Below are 21,181 nucleotides of genomic sequence, written 5' to 3'. Positions count from 1 at the left end.
TGGAAACCTAGAAACATATACATACTAAATGGTTTCTTGATATTACAATACATGACAGGTTCTGTGTCAGGACATTCCTCACAATTATATGGCCTGTTCAATGTGTATGGTCACTCATTAGCAAACATAGTTCAATGTATTGCACAAAACTGTGATAAACACAGTGTATTCATGCATTTCTCTCAATCCTTACCTATATGTCTGTGAGGCTTTGCCCTAAATTATTTGTATCTCTGATTTTCACTGAGGAAGACCGTGCCTTTGGCACACCATGGATCCAGTAATCTAGAGGGTTCAGAACAGGAGACCGTGGAGCCCATTCAACATGGCCGTACCGTTCAATCCAGCTTTGGAAACTCATTCAAACCAGTCCCACATCACTCTGTCATAGTAATGGGATGATGCTTCATCCCGTTGGATACCTTATGAGTGGCCTTCTGGGGGCCCTTCAAGTATGGGCATTAACTGGCCACTTAACATGGTCAAATCTGGTATGTTTCCAGACTTTAGAGTGAAACTGTAGACCAAAGACTGAGAAACATGGTACAGTATGCTCCCTACAGCAAGGCCTTAGCACAGGCTGTTCCCTTGGCTTAATTTACCTAATTTCTCATCCTGAACAGTGCAGCTCCTACACTCTGCCCTCAAGAAAATCTTCCCAGATCAGAACGTTCGCTCAAATCTCTTTCTGCTTTCTTAGCAGCTTGTTCTCCATTGAATTCATCGTGCGATTAAATAATTACTTGAGAAATTAGTTTGTCTTATGCCTTCTTCCCATGATGTAAGCTCTGTGACAGGTAGCATATATCTGTCTTATTCACCTTTCTATCTCCATCAAGATCCTTCCATGCAGTAGGCAGTAGCCACTAACTATTGAGCAATTAATCTTCCTCTTTTAATTCCCTAACACCATCTTGAATTCAAATTAAATGCTGAAAAAAAAAAAAAAAGATTACAAAGACCCCCTTTGCAAATGCTGGCTCTGCCTTGCAAGCAAAACCCAAAATAAGGTTCGCCAGAATCTCTATAATCCTTTAAAGGAAAAATAACTTCCACCCACCACCTGAGTGTCTCTCTCCTCAGGGAGTATTGGGGAAGCTGGGAGATCTGACTGAGGCCTTGTTCAATTGTCAAATCATTCCCTTGGCTTCATTTACTGAGCTCTTTAGGACACAACATGATTTAACAGCGCCAGACATGACAAAGCCATCTCTGATATTTTCTAACATTATCGCCTTTCATTGTACATTGCAAAGGAAAATGTCTCTTGAATTTAAAAAGGATGCTGAGATGAGAAAAATGTTTACAACAGAAGAAAGAAGAAAACTCTCTTACAAAAATACCTAATAGGATGAGGAAAAACCCCAGAAGAACGTAGAATTTACTGAAAATGAGGGGGAGAGAGGAAACATAAACACACCTTAATTTCCCTCTTATCAATGACTTGATTGGCACTGTTTTCTGTGATTTATATTTACCTCTAGTTACTATTATGCATGTTGCTGAGTGCAACATAACAAAAATAAGTTGCCTAGACATTCACCCCAAATCCCCCAAATTGAAAAGCCATGCATTTCGCGGCAGCTATTAGAGTCAAAAGGACATTTTATAGATGCTCTTTGTCTGGTTGTACGGTGCTCTCAGTGTGGCTTTGGAAGTGGATTTTGCTATTTATCTCCTTTCTTCTTCAAATATTTTGATCTATTTCAGAGCCTCTAGTAATCTTTGTTTTCTGGTTAGCAATGTTGATAGAAATGAGTCCCCACAGAAACAGCCCTGGGATCATCCTCATCATCCCACTTAAAATTTCCCCTGAAACCTCCTATTCATGATTTTCTCACCTTGGCCTCCAATCATCTCTCCTCCAATAGCTGCAACCTTTGGTTCATACTCAGTGTAATTACTTAATTAAATCCTATTTCCAGTATCTATATCCATATATAGCCAACATGAATCCACTGATTTTTTTTTTTTTTTAGTGGAGCCCCATTTGTGCTCCTAGAATGTATTATTCCTCTTGAGTTGCAGGGAATACGTGGAGTAATTCTTTTTCTACAGCAGCTACATCAACTAGCGCATGTAAAGGAAAGGCAATAAATATATTACAGTGATAAAGCTGAAAGAAGCTGAGAGCTCAGTGAACAGACTTCATCACCATACACTGTATGATGGAACTCAATGGCATGCAGATACGTTGTCTGACGTTTCATAGCATAAAAATTCCAACCTGACTGTTCTAATCCTTGCCCCTCTCGGAAATATAAGCACCTGGTGTGAAGCAAGAGACTGAGCTATGCTCATTTTTGGATGCAAAATATTCAAAGCGCTTATGTGTATTATTTAATCCATATGCTCTCTGAGATGGCTAGAGAATAAGTATTAGGGAAAAGAAGAAAAAATAGAGGTCCCTAAGGAAAGCTTTGTCTCAGTATACAGAAAGAGTCGGCAGTACAATAATTCTCACTGAAATTTTGCATTGATAGTAAGTTTGGGTATAATATATACCTATTAAAAATGTATATATACCTATTAAAAATACAGCAGCTAGCACTCCTAGCAGCTGAAGTAATGATGCCTCTGCTCTGGAGTAAGGGGAGTTTGTGTCCTATGTGAAGTTTTAAGCTATGTAGATGCATTATTTAGAGAAAAATTAAATTAAAACATCAAATTAATATATGCTTATTGTTTATTTTATTTTATTTATTTACTTTTTGGCCTCACTGTGTGACTTGCGGGATCTTAGTTCCCTGACCAGAGATGGAACCTGGGCCCTGGCAGTGAAAGCACTGAGTCCTAACCACTGGACTGCCAGGGAATTCCCAGTGCTTATTGTTTAAATTACAAAAGGTGGGCAAGCAATTTGCCCCTGGACAGACAACTTTGACTGATGGAACTAGGCTGGCCCATCTCTACAGCTCCACTAGTTGTATGGGGCTCAATAATTAGATAATCCCTGAGATTCCTGAGTATAAACATTCCATGACACTATAATCTCAAACTAATAAACAAAATATTTGCAATAATTATTGTAAACTGAGCCCTCGAGACTAAAATACGTTTCAGATGCAATACCTTTATTTTAACATGGCTTATTGTCGCCATCTTTGTTAGTCAAAAAAGACATTGTTTACATTTGAAACTTGTTTTTTGGGAGTAGAAATTAAAGACCTTATTCTTTGTTATTCTTCAATTGAGTTGACCTGTATAAACAGAGATGATTGCTGCCTCTGCAAGTATAATAGCAGATCAGCGTGCTACAGCTTCTGTAGAAAACTGACGTAAAAATGAGTCTGCTCAGACTGAGAAAATATTTAAGAGCCCTCCCAGACTGTGTGTTCCTTTTAGGCAGAGGTATATGTATTTCATTCTTTGTTTCCCCAAAGCCTGGCACTCGTGAGGTGCCCAATATTTGTGTCGTAGAATATATGCCCCGTAAGGAAAGAGGTTTTCTTTTTTGGTCTGTTTTGTATATTTCTATAGCTCAAATGCCTAGAATGGTGTGTGGCCCACACTAGGCACTCAATTCACTAAAATATTTGTTAATTGAATACAGATCTGACTAAAACTGAAGTTACGTGTGGGTACCACAGCTATAAATTCCATATCCTCATAAACTCAACTTTGGAAAGACAGCATTTTCTAAATCAGATTATAGTACTCTGTCTCGGTTAATGAATCTGCCATTTTATCAGTAGACACACGTGTTGTAATAGTGCTTTTATTATGGTACCATTTTCCCACCAAGGACCACTGCTGTGTAGTCCTCCTAAATGACAGAGCCAGAAATGAACTTAGCAATCACCCTTTCTTTGAATGAGAAACAGGACAGAATCAGATACTGTGGCTTATACAATACATACATAGAATTATTTTTCAAAAAGAGCCTTTTCAGAAACTTGAAATCAACCAGGATATGGAAGCGATTATATTATGGGAGTTGCAAAGCAATGAAATTATTCTGTCCAGTCTTTTGCATAAGTGGTCAGGAATAACATTTGCATACGTTATATCATATTGATTCTTGCAGACAGAGACTCGATAAAGACAAAAGAACACATGCAAAAATAAATGCCTGGGGGGCGGGGAAGAAAACCAGAAGACACAGATGGAGGCATCTATCATATTTGGCTTTAAAACGAAAACAACGAAAATAATAGAATAAACAAACAAAACCAAAAATAAATGACAACAACCACAAAACCCGATTCAGGTCAGTTCTCTTTAGTAAAAAGTGCCTATTTCTATCTTTGTCCTTGCTCAGTTCTCCCTCGTGAAATCCACTTTCAAATGTCATCCCCTCCCCCTTGCCAATAGATCAAGCATTCTTTAACAGGATAGATACGGCAGTAAGGAACTAATAATGATAATAATAATAATAATGAGAAATGGCCTCGGAGATATATTTCATGTGTCTTCCCCTCTCCTTGTCTTTCTTCAGTGGAATAGCTTCCCAGCCAGTGGGGCATTAATCATCAGCACAACAGCTACGAGATAAAGGCTGGGTGGAATTTCATTGTGCATTATAGTGTGAGTTGTGGGTGCATGAATATGCGTCTCTCTCAGTATCTGGGAGGAGGACGTGAAGAGGCAGAGGAGGAAAATCTGTCATTTTATATATTTCTACCGCTCAAGATGGTCAGGACTGGTTTCCCATTGTTACCGTGGATTAAAATCATTCAAGTCCTTCTGCTTTCATTGGAGGTCACCACTCAGAAAGGGGGATAAATACTGTGACAAGTTAAATTCTACCTACTTATTTTTCCCCATCTGCCTCGGGGGTATGTGGCAGAGGAAGGGACAGGAGGAGGGGCCAGTGGAACCTGGAGCAGGACTGTCTGATGGGATAAATTTTTCTTTGTTAATCAGTTCTTTCACTTACATAGTGCTTTGGGTTAACAAGATTTCCTGTTTTGAAGAGCCTTGAATTAAGTTTGGGGAGACGGTTTAGAAGAGATAGGTAAACAGGTGCTACACTACTCAGCAAGGAACTATAAATATCTACTAGATCCTTGCTCCAGAAAGCGAGATCCACATATTGCAGCCTGACATCATCCGGGAATTAGTTAGAAATGTGTGATCTTAGCCCCACCCAGAACTGACTCAGAATCTGTGCTTTAATCAGATCGCCCAGGTGATGTGTATACACTAACAGTTTCGGAAGCACTGTTGTAGCTAACACATGCAAACACATGTGAGCATCCTCTCTCTGTCTCTGTCTCTGTCTCTCTGTCTCTGTCTCTCTGTCTCTCTCTGTCTCTCTCTCTCTCTCTCTCTCTCACACACACACACACACACACAATCAGATCAAATGAGAGATAGAAGAAGCCACGTCATGTACATGTACGTTATGTACAAATTTCCATCAAGTAATTCTCTCGGTGACGCTAGCCACCACAGATACGCTGTGCATTTATCTCCCCCAGACATCTCATCCCTGGATGAGGAAAAAAACCAAGGAGAACCTTACATTCTCCATCTAGCTAAAAGAACTAGCTCTCTAGACAACCCAAGGCATTAATTAGGTTTCAAGAGGCAGGGCTGTCATAACAGCCTCAGTGTGTTTCTAATTTTTACAATCATTCAAACATGCACCAGAAAGGTATGAAAGCACATCCCATCCCTCCTACTGCCTTGTCAGAGGCAGAATGGAAATATCCATCTTGAAGCCTGGCTAGCAATGATTGCTGCTTAAAGTCATTTCCCTGTCATATATAAATAGAAAGAAAGAGATGCATTTTCAGAAAAAAAGAAATTTCTTGGACCTTAACTTCAACTGGAATCATTGATTCTTTTGACAACTCAAGAGACATTTATTAACTACTTCATCTTCCACATAGGAGTGGTCATTGCGGAACTCCTTCTGAAAGCTTTCAGCAAAGAGGGGGGATACAAAAATAAATCATTACTTGTATTATAATTTTAATTAGATTAAATATATTTTATTCACTTCTCTCAACCTTAGCCATCCAATCCATGAAATGGACAGATAATTCTTACAGCAACACGATTACAGAGTATTTTCCCTTGCTCTGTCCTTTCCTCTCTTCAACTTTTCTTCCCCTTCCACCCTCTGATTCATTTATCCATCCATTCAACTGTCACTGTATGTGCAAGGCACCATGTTAGCTACTGTGAGAAAAATGAAGAAATTGGAGACAGTGTGAATCCACCCTTATATTTGTTAGATGAGGAAAGAGTGGAGACCCAAGGAAGCTAGTTGCCATGTCATAGGCCAAATGGTTAAGTAAAGAATAAAAAACAAAATTTAGATGCTAAAGAGACCTGGATTGGAATCCCATTTAAAATGACAACAACAACAATCTTTTATCGAGTTGCACCAATTTAAGCCCTTGACTTACATTATTGTAACCTATTCATGGAGTTGATGTCATAATCTCCATATTTTGGTGGTGAAACTAAGCTCCAAGAAGCAACTTAACCAAAATCCCACAGCTGACAAATGAAGGTCCACCTCGAGTCATGGTTTTAACCATTTTATCTACAAATGAAGTCTTCTGACCCTCATTTCTGTGCTCTCTTTCCTTCATAACACGCTGCTTCCACACGGCTGTCTTGAATAACATTTCTCCCTCCTCGGCTTCTTCCCTCTGCGGATAAGCATTCATTCACTTAATGCAGTTTTCTTTTCTTCAACAAACAATGATCGAGCCCCACTTTGTGGCCGGCACTATGCCAGGCCCTGAATGTTGAGTGAGGAACTACATAGACATTACTCCTTCTCTCAATCTAGTAGCTTCTCATAGTGTCTTCCAAAATCTTCTTTTCAAAAGGTCATGAACTATGGAGCCAGATAAGTCATACGGTCACGACCAGGAATGAATGGGTTCACGTAACATACGCAGCCATTAGAGAAAAACAAAAAAAGGAACTTAAAGCAGATAGAAGACTCCCACCAACCCACTTACACATGCACAACCAGGTAAATGAGCCCCAAGTTAATTTTCTATCCATACCAATAGAATAGGACAGAAGCAGTGGTCCATTAAAATAATTTTTATTTGCCTATATTTAAAGGTAGGTTTCAGGAGAATTAAGAATTAATTAATTATTTAATTAAGAATTAAATGATTTGGGAAAGGAATATGGTGAAGAAATTGGAGAGGGAAAGTGGTGACATTACACTATTTCCAAAAGTGCTTTGAAAACTCTAAGTGCTAGAAGCTGCTTTTGTTATTAGGATGACAAATAAGTTCTAAGGAAAGAGAATTTAAGACCAGAAGTCAAGAAGAACAGCCTTGCACACCAGATATAAGGAGATATCTCTGGACTCCTTATTCTTAAGGCAAGGAGTCCAGAGCAGCAAAACCACTGTGGAGGGAATTCCTTGGTGGTCCAGTGGTTAGGACTTTGCACGTTCACTGCCGAGGGCATGGGTTCAATCCTGCAAGCCATGAAACACAGCCAAAAAAAAAAAAAGAAAAAAAAACCACAGCAAACCACTGCAGATAACTCACCAGAAAGTGGGCCTCCACGGGGTGGGGGAGGGGAGCAGGGGAGGGACAGTGCTTGGAAGTGAGGGTCAGTCTGTATTACAAGGCAAGCGTACTTCCTGAGAAGGTGCTGGCGGACTGTTGGCCATTCGTTTGTTTCAGGCAATACTGACTGAGGGTTTACTCTGTGCTCTGACAGCGCCTGAAACAAACATCTTGCTATCCTAGGACTCACATTTCACTAAATAGAAACAACAAACAAATAAATATGGGACATAACATCAGGGAGAGATAACTGCTCTGAGAGACAACGAAGCTGAAGGTGACGGAGAGTGCTACTTTACGGGGGATGGTCAAGGATGGCCACTCTCGAAGGTGCCATATGGGCAAAACTCTGGATAGAGTAAGGGAGTGAGTCGTGCAATAGCTGGAAAGAGCTGCATCAGGCAGAGGAAACGGCAAGTGAAAAGCCACAGATGTGCTTGGTGTGCTCAAGCAGGGCTGGGACCAATGAGGGGGCGCTCATCTACTGTGTAACGTTTAAAGGAATGGCCCCAACTCAGTCACCAAGATAAAGAATAGCTTATTGCGATATTTTAAACTCAACATCAATGCAAAACAAAATCCGTGATAAGCAAAAAAATCAACATTTTAAATAGACACAAGATCCGACTCTGCAACTGTACAACCCTCACTCGCCCCTCCCTTATCCTGGCTCCAAGTTCAAGGAAGATCAAGACCTGTGTACCTGGAGCAAGGTGATAGGAAACACGGTCAGAGAGAGAGCAAGTGGGAGACCCATACGCCACACGGAAAGGGTTCAGGCTTTATACTTGGCCAGGTAGACTGTTAGGTGATTGGACAACCACCTGGAGCTTTAGGAACATTTGGGGACCTCCACGGTGAGTAGCCAAGAGCTGACTGCACTTCCCTCTCAGCTGTTCAGATGGCTCAAAATAAGATCCAGTGCTTTCATATATATGGAATCTAAAAAAAAAAATGGGGGCTTCCCTGGTGGTGAAGTGGTTGAGAGTCCGCCTGCCGATGCAGGGAGCACGGGTTCATGCCCTGGTCCGCGGAGCACCTGGGCCCGTGAGCCATGGCCGCTGAGCCTGCGCATCCGGAGCCTGTGCTACGCAACGGGAGGGGCCGCAACAGTGAGAGGCCCGCGTACCGCAAAAAAAAAAAAAAAAAAAAATGGTTCTGATGAACCTAGGGGCAGGACACGGATAAAGACACAGACATAGAGAATGGACTTGAGGACACGGGGAGGGGTAAGGGGAAGCTGGGACGAAGTGAGAGAGTGACTTGGACACATATACACTACCAAATGCAAAATAGATAGCTAGTGGGAAGCAGCTGCATAGCACAGGGAGATCAGCTCCGTGCTTTGTGACCACCTAGAGGGGTGGGATAGGGAGGGTGTGGGGGAGACACAAGAGGGAGGAGATATCAGGATGTATGTATATGTATAGCTGATTCACTTTGTTATAAAGCAGAAACTAACACACCATTGTGAAGCAATTATACTCCAATAAAGATGTTGGGGGGAAAAAAAAAGATCCAGTGCTTTATTAGCAATTCTGGTGGGAAATTCTACCCTATAAATATTACAACCTAATTAGAAGGGCATCTCTCCAACTTCTAGCATCTCACAGACTTCTGCCTGTATGTGATGAGGCCCTTCTCAGAGATCCTTTAAGGGACTTTTTCCAGCTTTGGGAAGTGCTGATCTATGTGTCCTGCCAACACATAAGTCTTTAAGAGGTATGTAAACCCATCAAGTTCCTTTTTTTCCCATTAGAACTATGGCATTCTGGAGGGAAAATGTCACTGGAGAGTTCTACCAGGTAATGAGTAAATTAGAGTCCAATTTCCTTCCCCCCAGTTATTCTCTGGGAGGGGAAAAGTAAGCACCTGTGCGAGGGTAAGGAGGAAACAGAAGATACTTCTTGGCTGGCAGCTAAAGTCTAATTAGACTGACAAATCTTCAGTGCCTCCCCCAGTTATGAAGCTTGGCAGGAAAGGAACGAGCCCTGGAGCCACACATTACATAAGGCCTTTAATCAATATTAGTTGAGCCCTGATCCTAAAATAAACTTCCCCTAGAGGCTCTGTCGTCTGGTGGTAAAAGGGAGGGATGGAAAAGTGTGTGGACTCCTAGTCTCACTTCTATCAAGCTGGTAGAAGCAGGCAAAAGGTGGAGGGGCCCAGAGGGGATAATTTGGGGGATAAGTATAACATAACTTACCTCCTGTTATAGTATGGTATTTGGAATAAAGTAGATTAATCTTGTATCCCAATCCAAGACAGTTTGATTATTCAAAGAACCTTGAGAAAATTCAGTGTTCTAGCCAGAATCGCAAAACGCCATGGACAACAACATGCTGTAAATGTGTGTGTCATGTATGTGTCGAACCATATGGAATTGCTGATATCTGACCATTCTGATCTACAAAAATGGCAGTTTCACATGTTTCACCTAATAGAACACTTTGCATGTGATAACCACTCAGCTAAGCTAATTCCCACTCCATACATCCCTTCTAATTGATGAGTTCAGGGCTGTGATTCAATCTAGGACCCTCAAAGGAAATCCTGGGTGATCACAGGTTTGTGTGGGTGTAGACAAAATTGTTCTTGTGCTTATCCAGCCATACAGGGAGGCTAAGCTCTGTGAGGATCTGTGAGTCCTGGGAGAGTCTCTTGGGTTGAAGTGGTTTTCCAAATGTCTAGCATTTAGTGCAGACTTGTGGGATAGGGCGTGGCCTAAGTTCTTTCCACATCTGGTTGTATTTATTACTCACAACAAGCCTATGGTAAAGATACTGTTGTGCCCATTTTACAGATAATAGAACTGAGGTTTAGAGGGTCTAATCAATATTCCCAGAGAGACACAGCTAAGTGGCTGGAAGAACCTGGCGTCCAACCCAGAAATTCTGATTCTAAATTTCTCTCTCTTTCCTTCAGCATACTGGGACTGCATCCAGGACAGACAGTGTGAAGGATCAACTTTTTAATCACAGGTTTTGCTCTGTTTTGTTTTCCAATAATCAATATCAAGGCTGAAGTGTGCTTCTGACTGTCCCCAGCCTAAAACTGAAAGCAGACCACGAGGACTTTCCATATAGGTATTGTTACAAAACCTGAATAATTGTGGCTTCCTTCCATAATTTTTGAAAATGGTTCACATTTGCCCACCAAATTTGTGAGTTTGAGATAAGAATGAAATCTCACAAAGCTCTCAAGTCTTTCACTTCTACTGTTTATTAAGGTAGTTCCAATCCAGGCTGAACATTGTGATTTTCTGGTAATATTCTGGTGCCAGGCAGCCCTGGCCAATGTCAAGGTGACTTTACCAATGCCCAGTTCAGAAAAAGCGGGTCATGATCAGTATTCTGCTAATAGCTTATAAATGATTCCAAATGGTGATTTGCTGAACAGAACACACTGAGTTCTTTCTTTACCGATAACTTGGTCTGTAGCACTAAGGTAAGAGAATACACATTATTCTTGGAACTATTTTCCTCTTGGCCCTTTCCTCTCTCACAAGAACACTTTGGTCATGGTGGCTGAGAGTTACCCCTAAAAGACTCTTATTCCTCACTTTTGCCTTCCATCCTGAGTGAGGACTAAGGAATTTGAGTGTAGCCTGAGTTGAACTTTTCCACCTTAGAAGCTGACCTACCGGCATCATGACAGTAACCCTACCAGCACTGGGGTCAGACGTAATGCAATGGATGTGCCTGTACAATCTCTGGGGCATCCCTGGTAGTAACACCCACAGGCAACCTGATCCAGTTCTCCCCTCTTGGACTTCTCCTGTTTGGGGGCATTTTAGGCCAAGACTCTCAGATTCTGAATCTCTTGTATCTCACAAACCCCCTCTATGCACTCTCTGTTCTAGCTGGACTTGGCGATCTCTCTAGGAATCATCTCTGACTTTGTCAATTTAGCTTTGCACATTCAGCCAACCTGGGGTTTGTTCCTAGCGCCATGTATCCAAGTCCCAGTTCCATTCTCACCTCATTCATAAGATCCAGCCATGCCATCCCATACACCACTCCTCACTCCCCAACACACCATCACTTGTAAGTCACTATTTCATACTGATAGCTAATGTCAAGCCCTCTTGTCCACTTTACGCTGTAAGCTCCATGATGGCGAGGAACCTGGATTCCTCTTTCTGTAACACCAAAAATACATGTGGATAGACCCATTTCATAACAGAACATACTCTCCAAGGCCCATAGCACTCCCGGTTGATTTAAAAATGGAAAAGAAAATTAAAGATGGGTAGTGAGATGTCCATTCCGGAGATCTTACAGATGTTTTATTTGCCAGGACTAATTTCAGCCCCCAAATTCTACTCTGAGCCTCCTTCAAATCCCTATCCTCCAAAACCTCCTAGCCCCACTCTGAACTACGGACACTACAATCAGTAGAAGCAGCCCCATTTTCTGAGTTAGATCCTTGCTTGAGAGGGTATTGGCTTGCATACCAAATGTTGAGGACAAAATATAATAATAACAAGGTTAAAATATATTTAATTATATTCTTCATGACATACCTCTTGTAAGCATTTTACTTTTATTAACTCAGTTATCCTCACAACAATCTTATAAGGACTAGTGGTACCTTTCCCTCCCTCCAATTTTACAATGTGGTAGATTTAGGTTGGTTGCAAATTCTTGCTACTCCTCCTATTGAGAAATGAGGTTTATACATCACTCCCTGAGGGTGAGACTTGGAAAACTCTATCCAGGGGTCCTGAGCTTCTATGAAAGGAGTCCTAGAGACACGGAGAGAGACGTGGACCCAGCTGAGTCCAGTATTTCCAGTTCACCCACCAAGGCACCAGATGCATGTGTGAAGCCAGACCCTCCAGACCAGATAAGCCACTGAATAACCTCAGTCAATTCCATGTGAGGCAGAAGAAATGCCTTGCTGAGTCCTGCCCAAATTTCTGACCCATAAAACTTTGAGATCTAATGACATAGTTGTTGTTTGAAGCTACTAAGTTATGGCAGGTTGCTCCATAGCAATAGGTAACTACAACATACACGACTCGCCCAGGGTCACTTAGTTAATACGAAGAGAAACTAGGTTTTAAACCCAGGCAGTCTGACTTCAAGTACATGCATTTAATCATTCTGCTATAGTTTTACCACTGGAAAAAAAATTAAAATTGTCCAAAGCACACTGATCATCTTAGAGAGAAATCCTTCCACAAGCCATGACACTTCTGATTGTTAAGTGATGATAAGGTACATAATAAAGCCTATCTTGTTTTCTGATTTATTCAATAAATATTTACTGAGCACCTACTAAGTGCCAGACCTTTATTTGAGAATTATCACTTGTCCACCTGCTTTCTCAATGCACCCACCTGCTTTCTCAACCTTAACTTTCTTTTTTATTCAGGGAGGCATCTAGAGACATCCTTTTTTTTAAAAAAACTATTTTATACTGGAGTATAGCTGAGTAACAATGTTATGATAGTTTCAGGTGCACAGCAAAGGGACTCAGCCATACATATGCATGTATCCATTCTCCCCCAAACTCCCCTCCTGCTTGGCACTGCAGCTGTGAGTAATTTAACATAGTCCATGCAATTTACAAGTATTTTGTAACAAACTAGAGTATCAGAAAGATCAAAGCACCTATTACTTCCAGGAGGCTAGAGCCTTAGAGGGCCATATCAGTTGGCAAACTCTTTGTTCACATTCACACACAGTTAAGAGCATCACTAAAAGCACTTTGCAGTTTTCCTTTGATTTAAAATCAACATTAACCAAGGTCTATCAGAAATGAACTGCTCAAATGATGTTTTCTTACCTTACGCTTAAAGAAATAACCGGTGGATTTTTAATAAACAGATATTTATACTTGTGAATGCACATGCTTATTTTGTTTCTTCCGGAAGAGTCTACTTTTAGGACAACTCTACTCTAGCAATATTATCAAAGCAAAGGAAGACAGAACAGAGTATCATTTGGGAATGGCTGTAAGATTTCACACATAGGTGAAAACGTGAATGATGGATCTAGTGAACATGAAATCCAGCCTTCCTCCCTTCTTTTTCTTTTTTCTGAAGATTTCCCAGAGATCAAATCTTTATGAGTCCATTTCATTCAAGAAAATTAGGGGCTCACACAGGGCACATAAGAACTCCTGAGACTGACCTTCTTCACCCAGAGTCTTCAGAGTCTGGAAACTGCCTTAAACCTTGGGTAGAATCCAAGGGTAGTTGGGTCCCCGGTCCTAAAACAAGCTTCACATGATCTACAGAATGTATTTAAGACAGGGATAGACTTGGAGACAGGCAGGCTATTTCGTTTTGCCCAGGGCAAAGTTCTTATGGCTAGTTGGCAGAACAAACAGTTCAAAACCCTTGGCATAGTTATTTCCTTTAGCTAATCTTTACAAAGAATATGGGGCCTTTTTATCTGTCATCCCCATCTAATCCAATTTTGCTAGTCTGTTGGCTTTCCTCCAAGACTACTTTATGTATTTATACACCTTTAAAAACAAAGAGCATCAACAGATTTATAACTCATTTTTATAGCCTTTTCTGTAGAAGCAAAAGGAAAGACATGTAGATGTAATCCAATTATTACTGGACTAAAGAAAAAGAAACACACCAGAAAGGAGGCTGTTAGAGAGGGCATCCTCCAGCTGTCTACAGCTGCTGACCTCTAAAATGACAACAGGTTAAATGATGTTTAGAATCATACTCACTTATAAGACTTTTGTACCTTGTATCCTACTCTGGCTCCCTTAGTTTATACAAATACTCACCCAATCTGCTCCTATTTATGTATGTGCTGCAGGAAGGAAAGCCCCAGACTGATAATTACCATGGCTTAGTCCCTGAATCCTCATGTAACATTAAATCCTTCTGAGGTCAGTAAAAATCTGGCCTTGAAAAGGACTACAGGACCATCCATTCCTATGAAGAAAAAGCCATATGCTTCTCTGCTTCCCACAGGGTTAGTGGAATGTATTCTGACAGAGACAGAACAAGTCTGCCAAGACCTGTGCAGATAGAACTATCCTTTCACCCACAATAAACAGATCAGCTCTTGAGCTATAGAGAGTCATAATAGAAATATATATTGTCTTTTATCTTCTTTTCAGTGAGTATAGTGAAGTGTCAGGAGTTATTGCTTTAATATCAGTAGAGAAAAAGCTATTTTTCTGGAGCATGTGCGAAGGTATACATGTAACAACACGTGCAACTATAAGACTGCTAAGTAACCAGCTTCTTAGTAGCTTTTCTAAAACACATTAAATTGGCCTGATAACATCATCAGTGCATCAGCTTCCAATTGTTCCTGTGGAGTCACATAAGGAATGGTCTGGATATTTCTACTCAAAGAAAAGCGAAAAGGTAGACAACACTTTTACCACTGCCTAACTCTCATAAACTTAATTCAGAAGAATGGGAACACATTGGGGGTTTAATTGATTATTGACTTTAGGTTTATAATGTCCTCTGAAGTCAATGGAAGGGTGATGTCAAAGACTCAACTGAACCCCTGGCTAATGTCTTAAAACTAAGAAACAGAAAGGACAAGTACTGACCTACTGAATCTTCTGCAGATATTAACTAGACTAGGGGTCATTTTCCCACAAGCAATCGGAATGTCTTATTTTTTGCCAGAGCATTTAAGGCTAAAAATCTGATTAACCTTCTCCCCTCTACTAACTAGATTTATGAGATGCCAAGGAAGTCAGCAAAGCATTAGCTTTAGCTTGGGTATAATTACTTTTAAGTGACAAAACAAAAACGTTAACCACAAAACTAAGGACTTCCTACATAGCTAAACTCAGACCTTCGAATTTTCTAATGTAATTAGGACCTTGGTCAATATAATATAAAGGAAACGAAGTGGGCCAAAAATAATAAGTGAATAATCAACACTTATCAAATACAAATACTGCATTTTATAAGGATTAATTGAACCTCTAGCTTCATCTGCCCTTGATTTAATGCTACCCACTGGCCTCAAAAATGAACAATTCACGTCCTAGCAAAGCCATCAGGAGGATGCGAATAGAATTGAACTAGGATACAGTCTTTCCTATGATAAAAAATTTTCCTTTCCCCCTTTTCCCTTTTGGCTAGTGAAAAGAAAGGTAATAAAATGAGAGGTGGGAGTATTTCATAGTGAAAATTTGCTCATTTTGGAAAAGAGCTTTACCATCCTTCCTACAGGCATCCTTCCTACAAACATAGTCATTCAGACGCTTTAGCTACGTAGTAACACTGACCATGATAGCAATATCTCAAAGACCAAGATGCGGAGTCAATTAATTGTTGGAGAAAGGCTTACCTGAATGCTGGCTGTAGAGCGATTCTTGCGGGTTGTGGTAGTAGCCATTGTAGTGGTGGTTTCCATGACAGTGGTAGACATTTCTGGTGGCATGGAGGTTGTCTGTGTCGTTCCCAAGATTGATGGGACTTCTCCCACCAGTCGGACACTTCCATTGATTTTAATATTGGGGTTGTTCTCAGCCGCCATGTTCAGTACTTTTAAACCATCATAATAGAGCCCAGAAAGCTGGCCTTGGAAGAGGCGTCCTTTGTCCTTTCCACCGATAGCTATTTGCGCCTGGGTGTTGAAGATGGTTAACTGCCGGCCTAGTGGGTTGGGTGGAGGAAACATCATTATTCCTGTACATTTTCTCTGTTTGCCTTACCTGGTCTGAATGGACCAGACATCAAAACAGGCTTCCTTGAGCAATTGAAAGGAAGAAAATTGGGTAACAAAAATTCAATATAGACATTGGCAAATAACATTTCACTGTTTATCTCTTCCACTGTCTAGCTGAATATCCTAGATAACCTGAATAAAAGATTCTCTATCTCTTTATTGTGAGGCAGGAGAAATCTTGTTCAATGATGAGCAGTATTATAGTCTTCCTGGTTATGCAGTTGTGGATGACAGAAAAAAAAAACAGGTGATGAAAATAATAAATCATAAATACTTACTGTACTGATTTTTTAACCTAAAAAGTAACACAATGAAAACTAAAAAGAATTATATATGGCAAATAAAGACTCAGTGAGGTAACACAGAACACTGAATTAAAAAACTAGGTCTGATAATTAAATTAAATTAACTGAAATTAACTTAGATTCTAGCTAAGAGACTTGCATTTATTGTATACTTATAAAAATAAACATTTTGGTCACCAAACACCTCATTTCCTAGAAATCTTCCTAATGCATAATATTCTACCCATACTTGCTATTTAATAAACATTATGACAGATTATTTCCCATCTTTATTAATTTGGAGGAGGGGAGAGATTACAGTCACACAACTAAATCTCCCTCTGAAATATGGAAAATAAGTAGGCATTGATCATGTCAGTGAGAAAAGGGGGAAGAAAAAAAATGTCATTCAGAATCAATGAATTTTAAGAGGAGGGATAGGTGTTAATGAAAAAAGCTACACATAAAACACCTTAAAGTGATATAGAGGTATGCTAATGAATTGAAGCAAAGAGTAGCTCACCTTATTTCAAGTTCCCATTTGGGGAACCATTTATGCTTCTGTGGACAGAAAACTATCAGAATGAAATGATGGTAGAACAGAGGTTAGAATAGTGTAACTCAACTTATCTTCCCCCCAACTATTCCTACTTTAAAAAGCCTCTCTTAAGTTTGAGATGTTTCCCAGAAAAATCTAAATACCTTTTAAAGGTTAGAGCCTTCTATTCTATTATTTCTCCAGATTACTTTCTTCTGTTTTTCCATATGGAGAAATGTGGAAAATTTTTTTAATGGAATTAAATATATCCTTTCTGAATTTTTCTCCATTTTAGTCAGTGATCAAACAATACTTCATTCATTCTTAATCTAATTGCCTGAATATTTTTAGCTATTAATGACTGGAAACAATGTTCTGATATACTTGCCTTTTTAATAAAAGGGAATATATTTTTTTAAAGACTGAGGTTTTCATATAATCTCAAATATGAATAGAGGCATGCTGTGATATTTGGGCGCTTAACCTCTACCACTATTACATGGCCTTTAAGCCTACACAGTGAGCAGCTATCCTTGAATTTCTGGTGTATAATGTGGAGTCCCTACTCAATGTAGAAAAACAGATGAAACAGAAGGGACAGAGAAGGGAAAATGCATCTGCTCAGAGGGAATTCTTTGTACAAGACCCAGCTCCACTCACTGGGCAATGCTTAAGGGCATATTAGTCAAGAATGATTTATAACTAATACCCCTTTGGAAGCTTCAAACACTATACTTCACTATGATGATTTGGACAGATAATTTTGTTATAGTAAAAATAATCTCTATAAAAATATCTGGAGCATGGAAATGGAATCTGCTGGCTTTAATGATAACAGAATTGCCCAGATCCTAAGGGTCCAATCAAATAGGTCTAATAGATTTCCATTATTTTCCCACCAATTCCTTCAGTGCCCTGTGCACATGCATCATTGCCTATCCTTTGGCCTCTCATTTCTCACATAAGATGCAGCAAAAAGTTCAATGCTCAATAATACTGGCTAATGGCCTGGAGCTCATACCTCTTTACTGTTTATTTTTTGACAACAGCTTTATTCTGGGAGCCCTAAGCTTACTATAAAAAGAAATGCCGGGCTTCCCTGGTGGCGCAGTGGTTGAGGGTCCGCCTGCCAATGCAGGGGATGCGAGTTCATGCCCTGGTCCGGGAGGATCCCACATGCCGTGGAGCAGCTGCGCCCGTGGGCCATGGCCGCTAGGCCTGCGCATCCGGAGCCTGGGCTCTGCAACGGGAGGGGCCACGGCAGTGACAGGCCCGCGTACCGCAAAAAAAAAAAAAAAAAAAAAAAAAATGCTCCTGGCCTTGCATAAGCATTTGCAGTGGTTAACATAATAAGAATTTGCCTAGTAAGAGATCTCTAGGGCTAAAATTCAGTATCTTACACCTCAGTGCCAAGCTATCCCTTCCATTCACATAACTGTTGGCCAACCATAATATTAATGCTTATTCATCTCCTTTTTTATATATAGCCAAAAACTGATAATCAGTTAATGCTTATAACTGATTACAGGTAGAAAATTTTATATTTCTAATATTCACAACAGTACTTCACATCTGTAATGGTCCTCATCTTATTTTCCTATTGATGTTATTCTGCCCTTGCTTACAAATAAAAAGAAGATCAGAGAGAATTGAAATGCAAAGTTGAATTATACTGGTTAGAAATGATGGATCTGACCAATCTCTCCCATCAGGAAATTTGCACAAGCCTCTTAGATAGCCTCATCCACCAGAGGTCAGACAGCAGAAGCATGAAGAACTACAATCCTGCAGCCTGTGGAACAAAACCCACAGTCACAGAAAGATAGACAAGATGAAAAGGCGGAGGGCTATGTACCATATGAAGGAACAAGATAAAACCCCAGAAAAACAACTAAATGAAGTGGAGATAGGCAACCTTCCAGAAAAAAATTTCAGAATAATGATAGTGAAGATGATCCAGGACCTCAGAAAAAGAATGGAGGCAAAGATCGAGAAGATGCCAGAAATGTTTTACAAAGACCTAGAAGAATTAAAGAACAAACAAACAGATGAACAACACAATAACTGAAATGAAAACTACAATAGAAGGAATCAATAGCAGAATAACTGAGACAGAAGAACAGATAAGTGACCTGGAAGACACAATGGTGGAATTCACTGCTGCAGAACAGAATAAAGAAAAAAGAATGAAAAGAAATGAAGACAGCCTAAGAGACCTCTGGGATAACATTAAATGCAACAATATTCGCATTATAGGGGTCCCAGAAGGAGAAGAGAGAGAGAAAGGACCTGAGAAAATATTTGAAGAGATTATAGTCGAAAACTTCCCTAACATGGGAAAGGAAATAGACACGCAAGTCCAGGAAGCACAGAGTCCCATACAGGATAAACCCAAGGAGAAACACACTGAGACACATAGTAATCGAATTGGTAAAAATTAAAGACAAAGAAGAATTATTGAAAGCAGCAAGGGAAGAATGAAAAATAACATACAAGTGAACTCCCATAAGGTAAACAGCTGATTCCTCAGCAGAAAATCTACAAGCCGGAAGGGAGAGGCACGATATATTTAAAGTGATATAAGGGAAGAAACTGCAACCAAGGTTACTCTACCCAGCAAGAATCTCATTCAGATTCGACCTCACTTACACCAATGAACAGATCATCCAAAATGAAAATAAATAAGGAAACAGAAGCTTTAAATGACACAACAGACCAGATAGATTTAATTCATATTTATAGGACATTCCATCCAAAAACAGCAGATTATACTTTAATCTCAAGTGTGCATGGAACATTCTCCAGGATAGATCACATCTTGGGTCACAAATCAAGCCTCAGTAAATTTAAGAAAACAAATCATATCAAGCATCTTTTCTGATCACAACGCTATGAGATTAGAAATGAATTACAGGGAACAAAACATAAAAAACACAAACACATGGAGGCTAAACAATACATTACTAAATAACCAAGAGATAACTGAAGAAATCAAAGAGGAAATCAAAAAGTACCTAGAGAAAAAGGACAATGAAAACACGACCATCCAAAACCTATGGGATGCAGCCAAAGCCATTCTAAGAGGGAAGTTTATAGCTATACAAACCTACCTCAAGAAACAAGACAAATCTCAAATAACAATCTAACCTTACACCTAAAGGAACTAGGGAAAGAAGAACAAACAAAACCCAAAGTTAGCAGAAAGAAAGAAATCATAAAGATCAGAGCAGAAATAAATGAAATAGAAACAAAGAAAACAATAGCAAAGATCAATAGAACTAAAAGCTGGTCCTTTGAGAAGATAAGCAAAATTGATAAACCATTAGCCAGACTCATCAAGAAAAAGAGGGAGAGGTCTCAAATCAATAAAATTAGAAATGAAAAAGGAGCAGTTACAAAAGACACCACAGAAATACAAAGCATCCTAAGAGACTACTACAAGCAACTCTATGCCAATAAAATGGAAAAACTGGAAGAAATGGACAAATTCTTAGAAAGGTATAACCTTCCAAGACTGAACCAGGAAGAAATAGAAAATATGAACACACCAATCACAAATAATGAAACTGAAACTATGATTAAAAATCTTCCAACAAACAAAAGTCCAGGACCAGATGGCTTCACAGGCGAATTCTATCAAACATTTAGAGAGGAGTTAATACCCATCCTTCTCAAACTCTTCCAAAAAATTGCAGAGGAAGGAACACTCCCAAACTCATTCTATGAGGCCACCATCACCCTGATACCAAAACCAGACAAAGATACTACACAAAAAAAGAAAATTACAGACCAATATCATTGATGAACATAGATGCAAAATCCTCAACAAAATACTAAAAAAACAGAATCCAACAACACATTAAAAGGATCATACACCATGATCAAGTGGGATTTATCCCAGCGATATAAGGATTCTTCAATATATGCAAATCAATCAACGTGATACACCATATTAACAAATTGAAGAATAAAAACCACATGATCATCTCAATAGATGCAGAAAAAGCTTTTGACAAAATTCAACATCCATTTGTGATAAAAACTCTCCAGAAAGTGGGCATAGAGGCAACCTACCTCAACATAATAAAGGCCATATATGACAAACCCACAGCAAACATCATTCTCAATGGTGAAAAACTGAAAGCATTTCCTCTAAGATCAGGAACAAGACAAGGATGTCCACTCTCA

General features: G+C 39.7%; 1 protein-coding gene across 22 annotated transcripts in view; it reads right to left on the bottom strand.

Annotated features, from left to right (window-relative positions):
• Window positions 1-21,181, bottom strand: part of NRXN3 (neurexin 3) — a 1,686,346-nt gene that overhangs the window by 138,775 nt on the left and 1,526,390 nt on the right. For 16 of the 22 annotated variants that reach the window (XR_003435587.1, XR_003435591.1, XR_003435588.1 and 13 more), the window contains one exon: window positions 15,791-16,098. Coding sequence is in view for 18 of the 22 variants with exons in the window: in XM_027120199.1 (XP_026976000.1) it covers window positions 15,791-16,098 (308 nt within the window). In the remaining 4 variants the exon portion in view is untranslated. Of the gene's footprint in view, window positions 1-9,551; window positions 9,573-15,790; window positions 16,099-21,181 lie in introns of all 22 variants that reach the window. The other 6 variants (XM_027120200.1, XM_027120202.1, XM_027120201.1 and 3 more) reach the window with 1 other exon arrangement.

Source organism: Aethalodelphis obliquidens, unplaced genomic scaffold, assembly GCF_003676395.1.
Source record: "Aethalodelphis obliquidens isolate GAN/ISIS:26980383/991018 unplaced genomic scaffold, ASM367639v1 scaffold21, whole genome shotgun sequence".
Taxonomy (NCBI): domain Eukaryota; kingdom Metazoa; phylum Chordata; class Mammalia; order Artiodactyla; family Delphinidae; genus Aethalodelphis; species Aethalodelphis obliquidens.
Note: the sequence above shows the minus strand (reverse complement) of the source record. Positions and strands in the feature narration are given on the sequence as shown.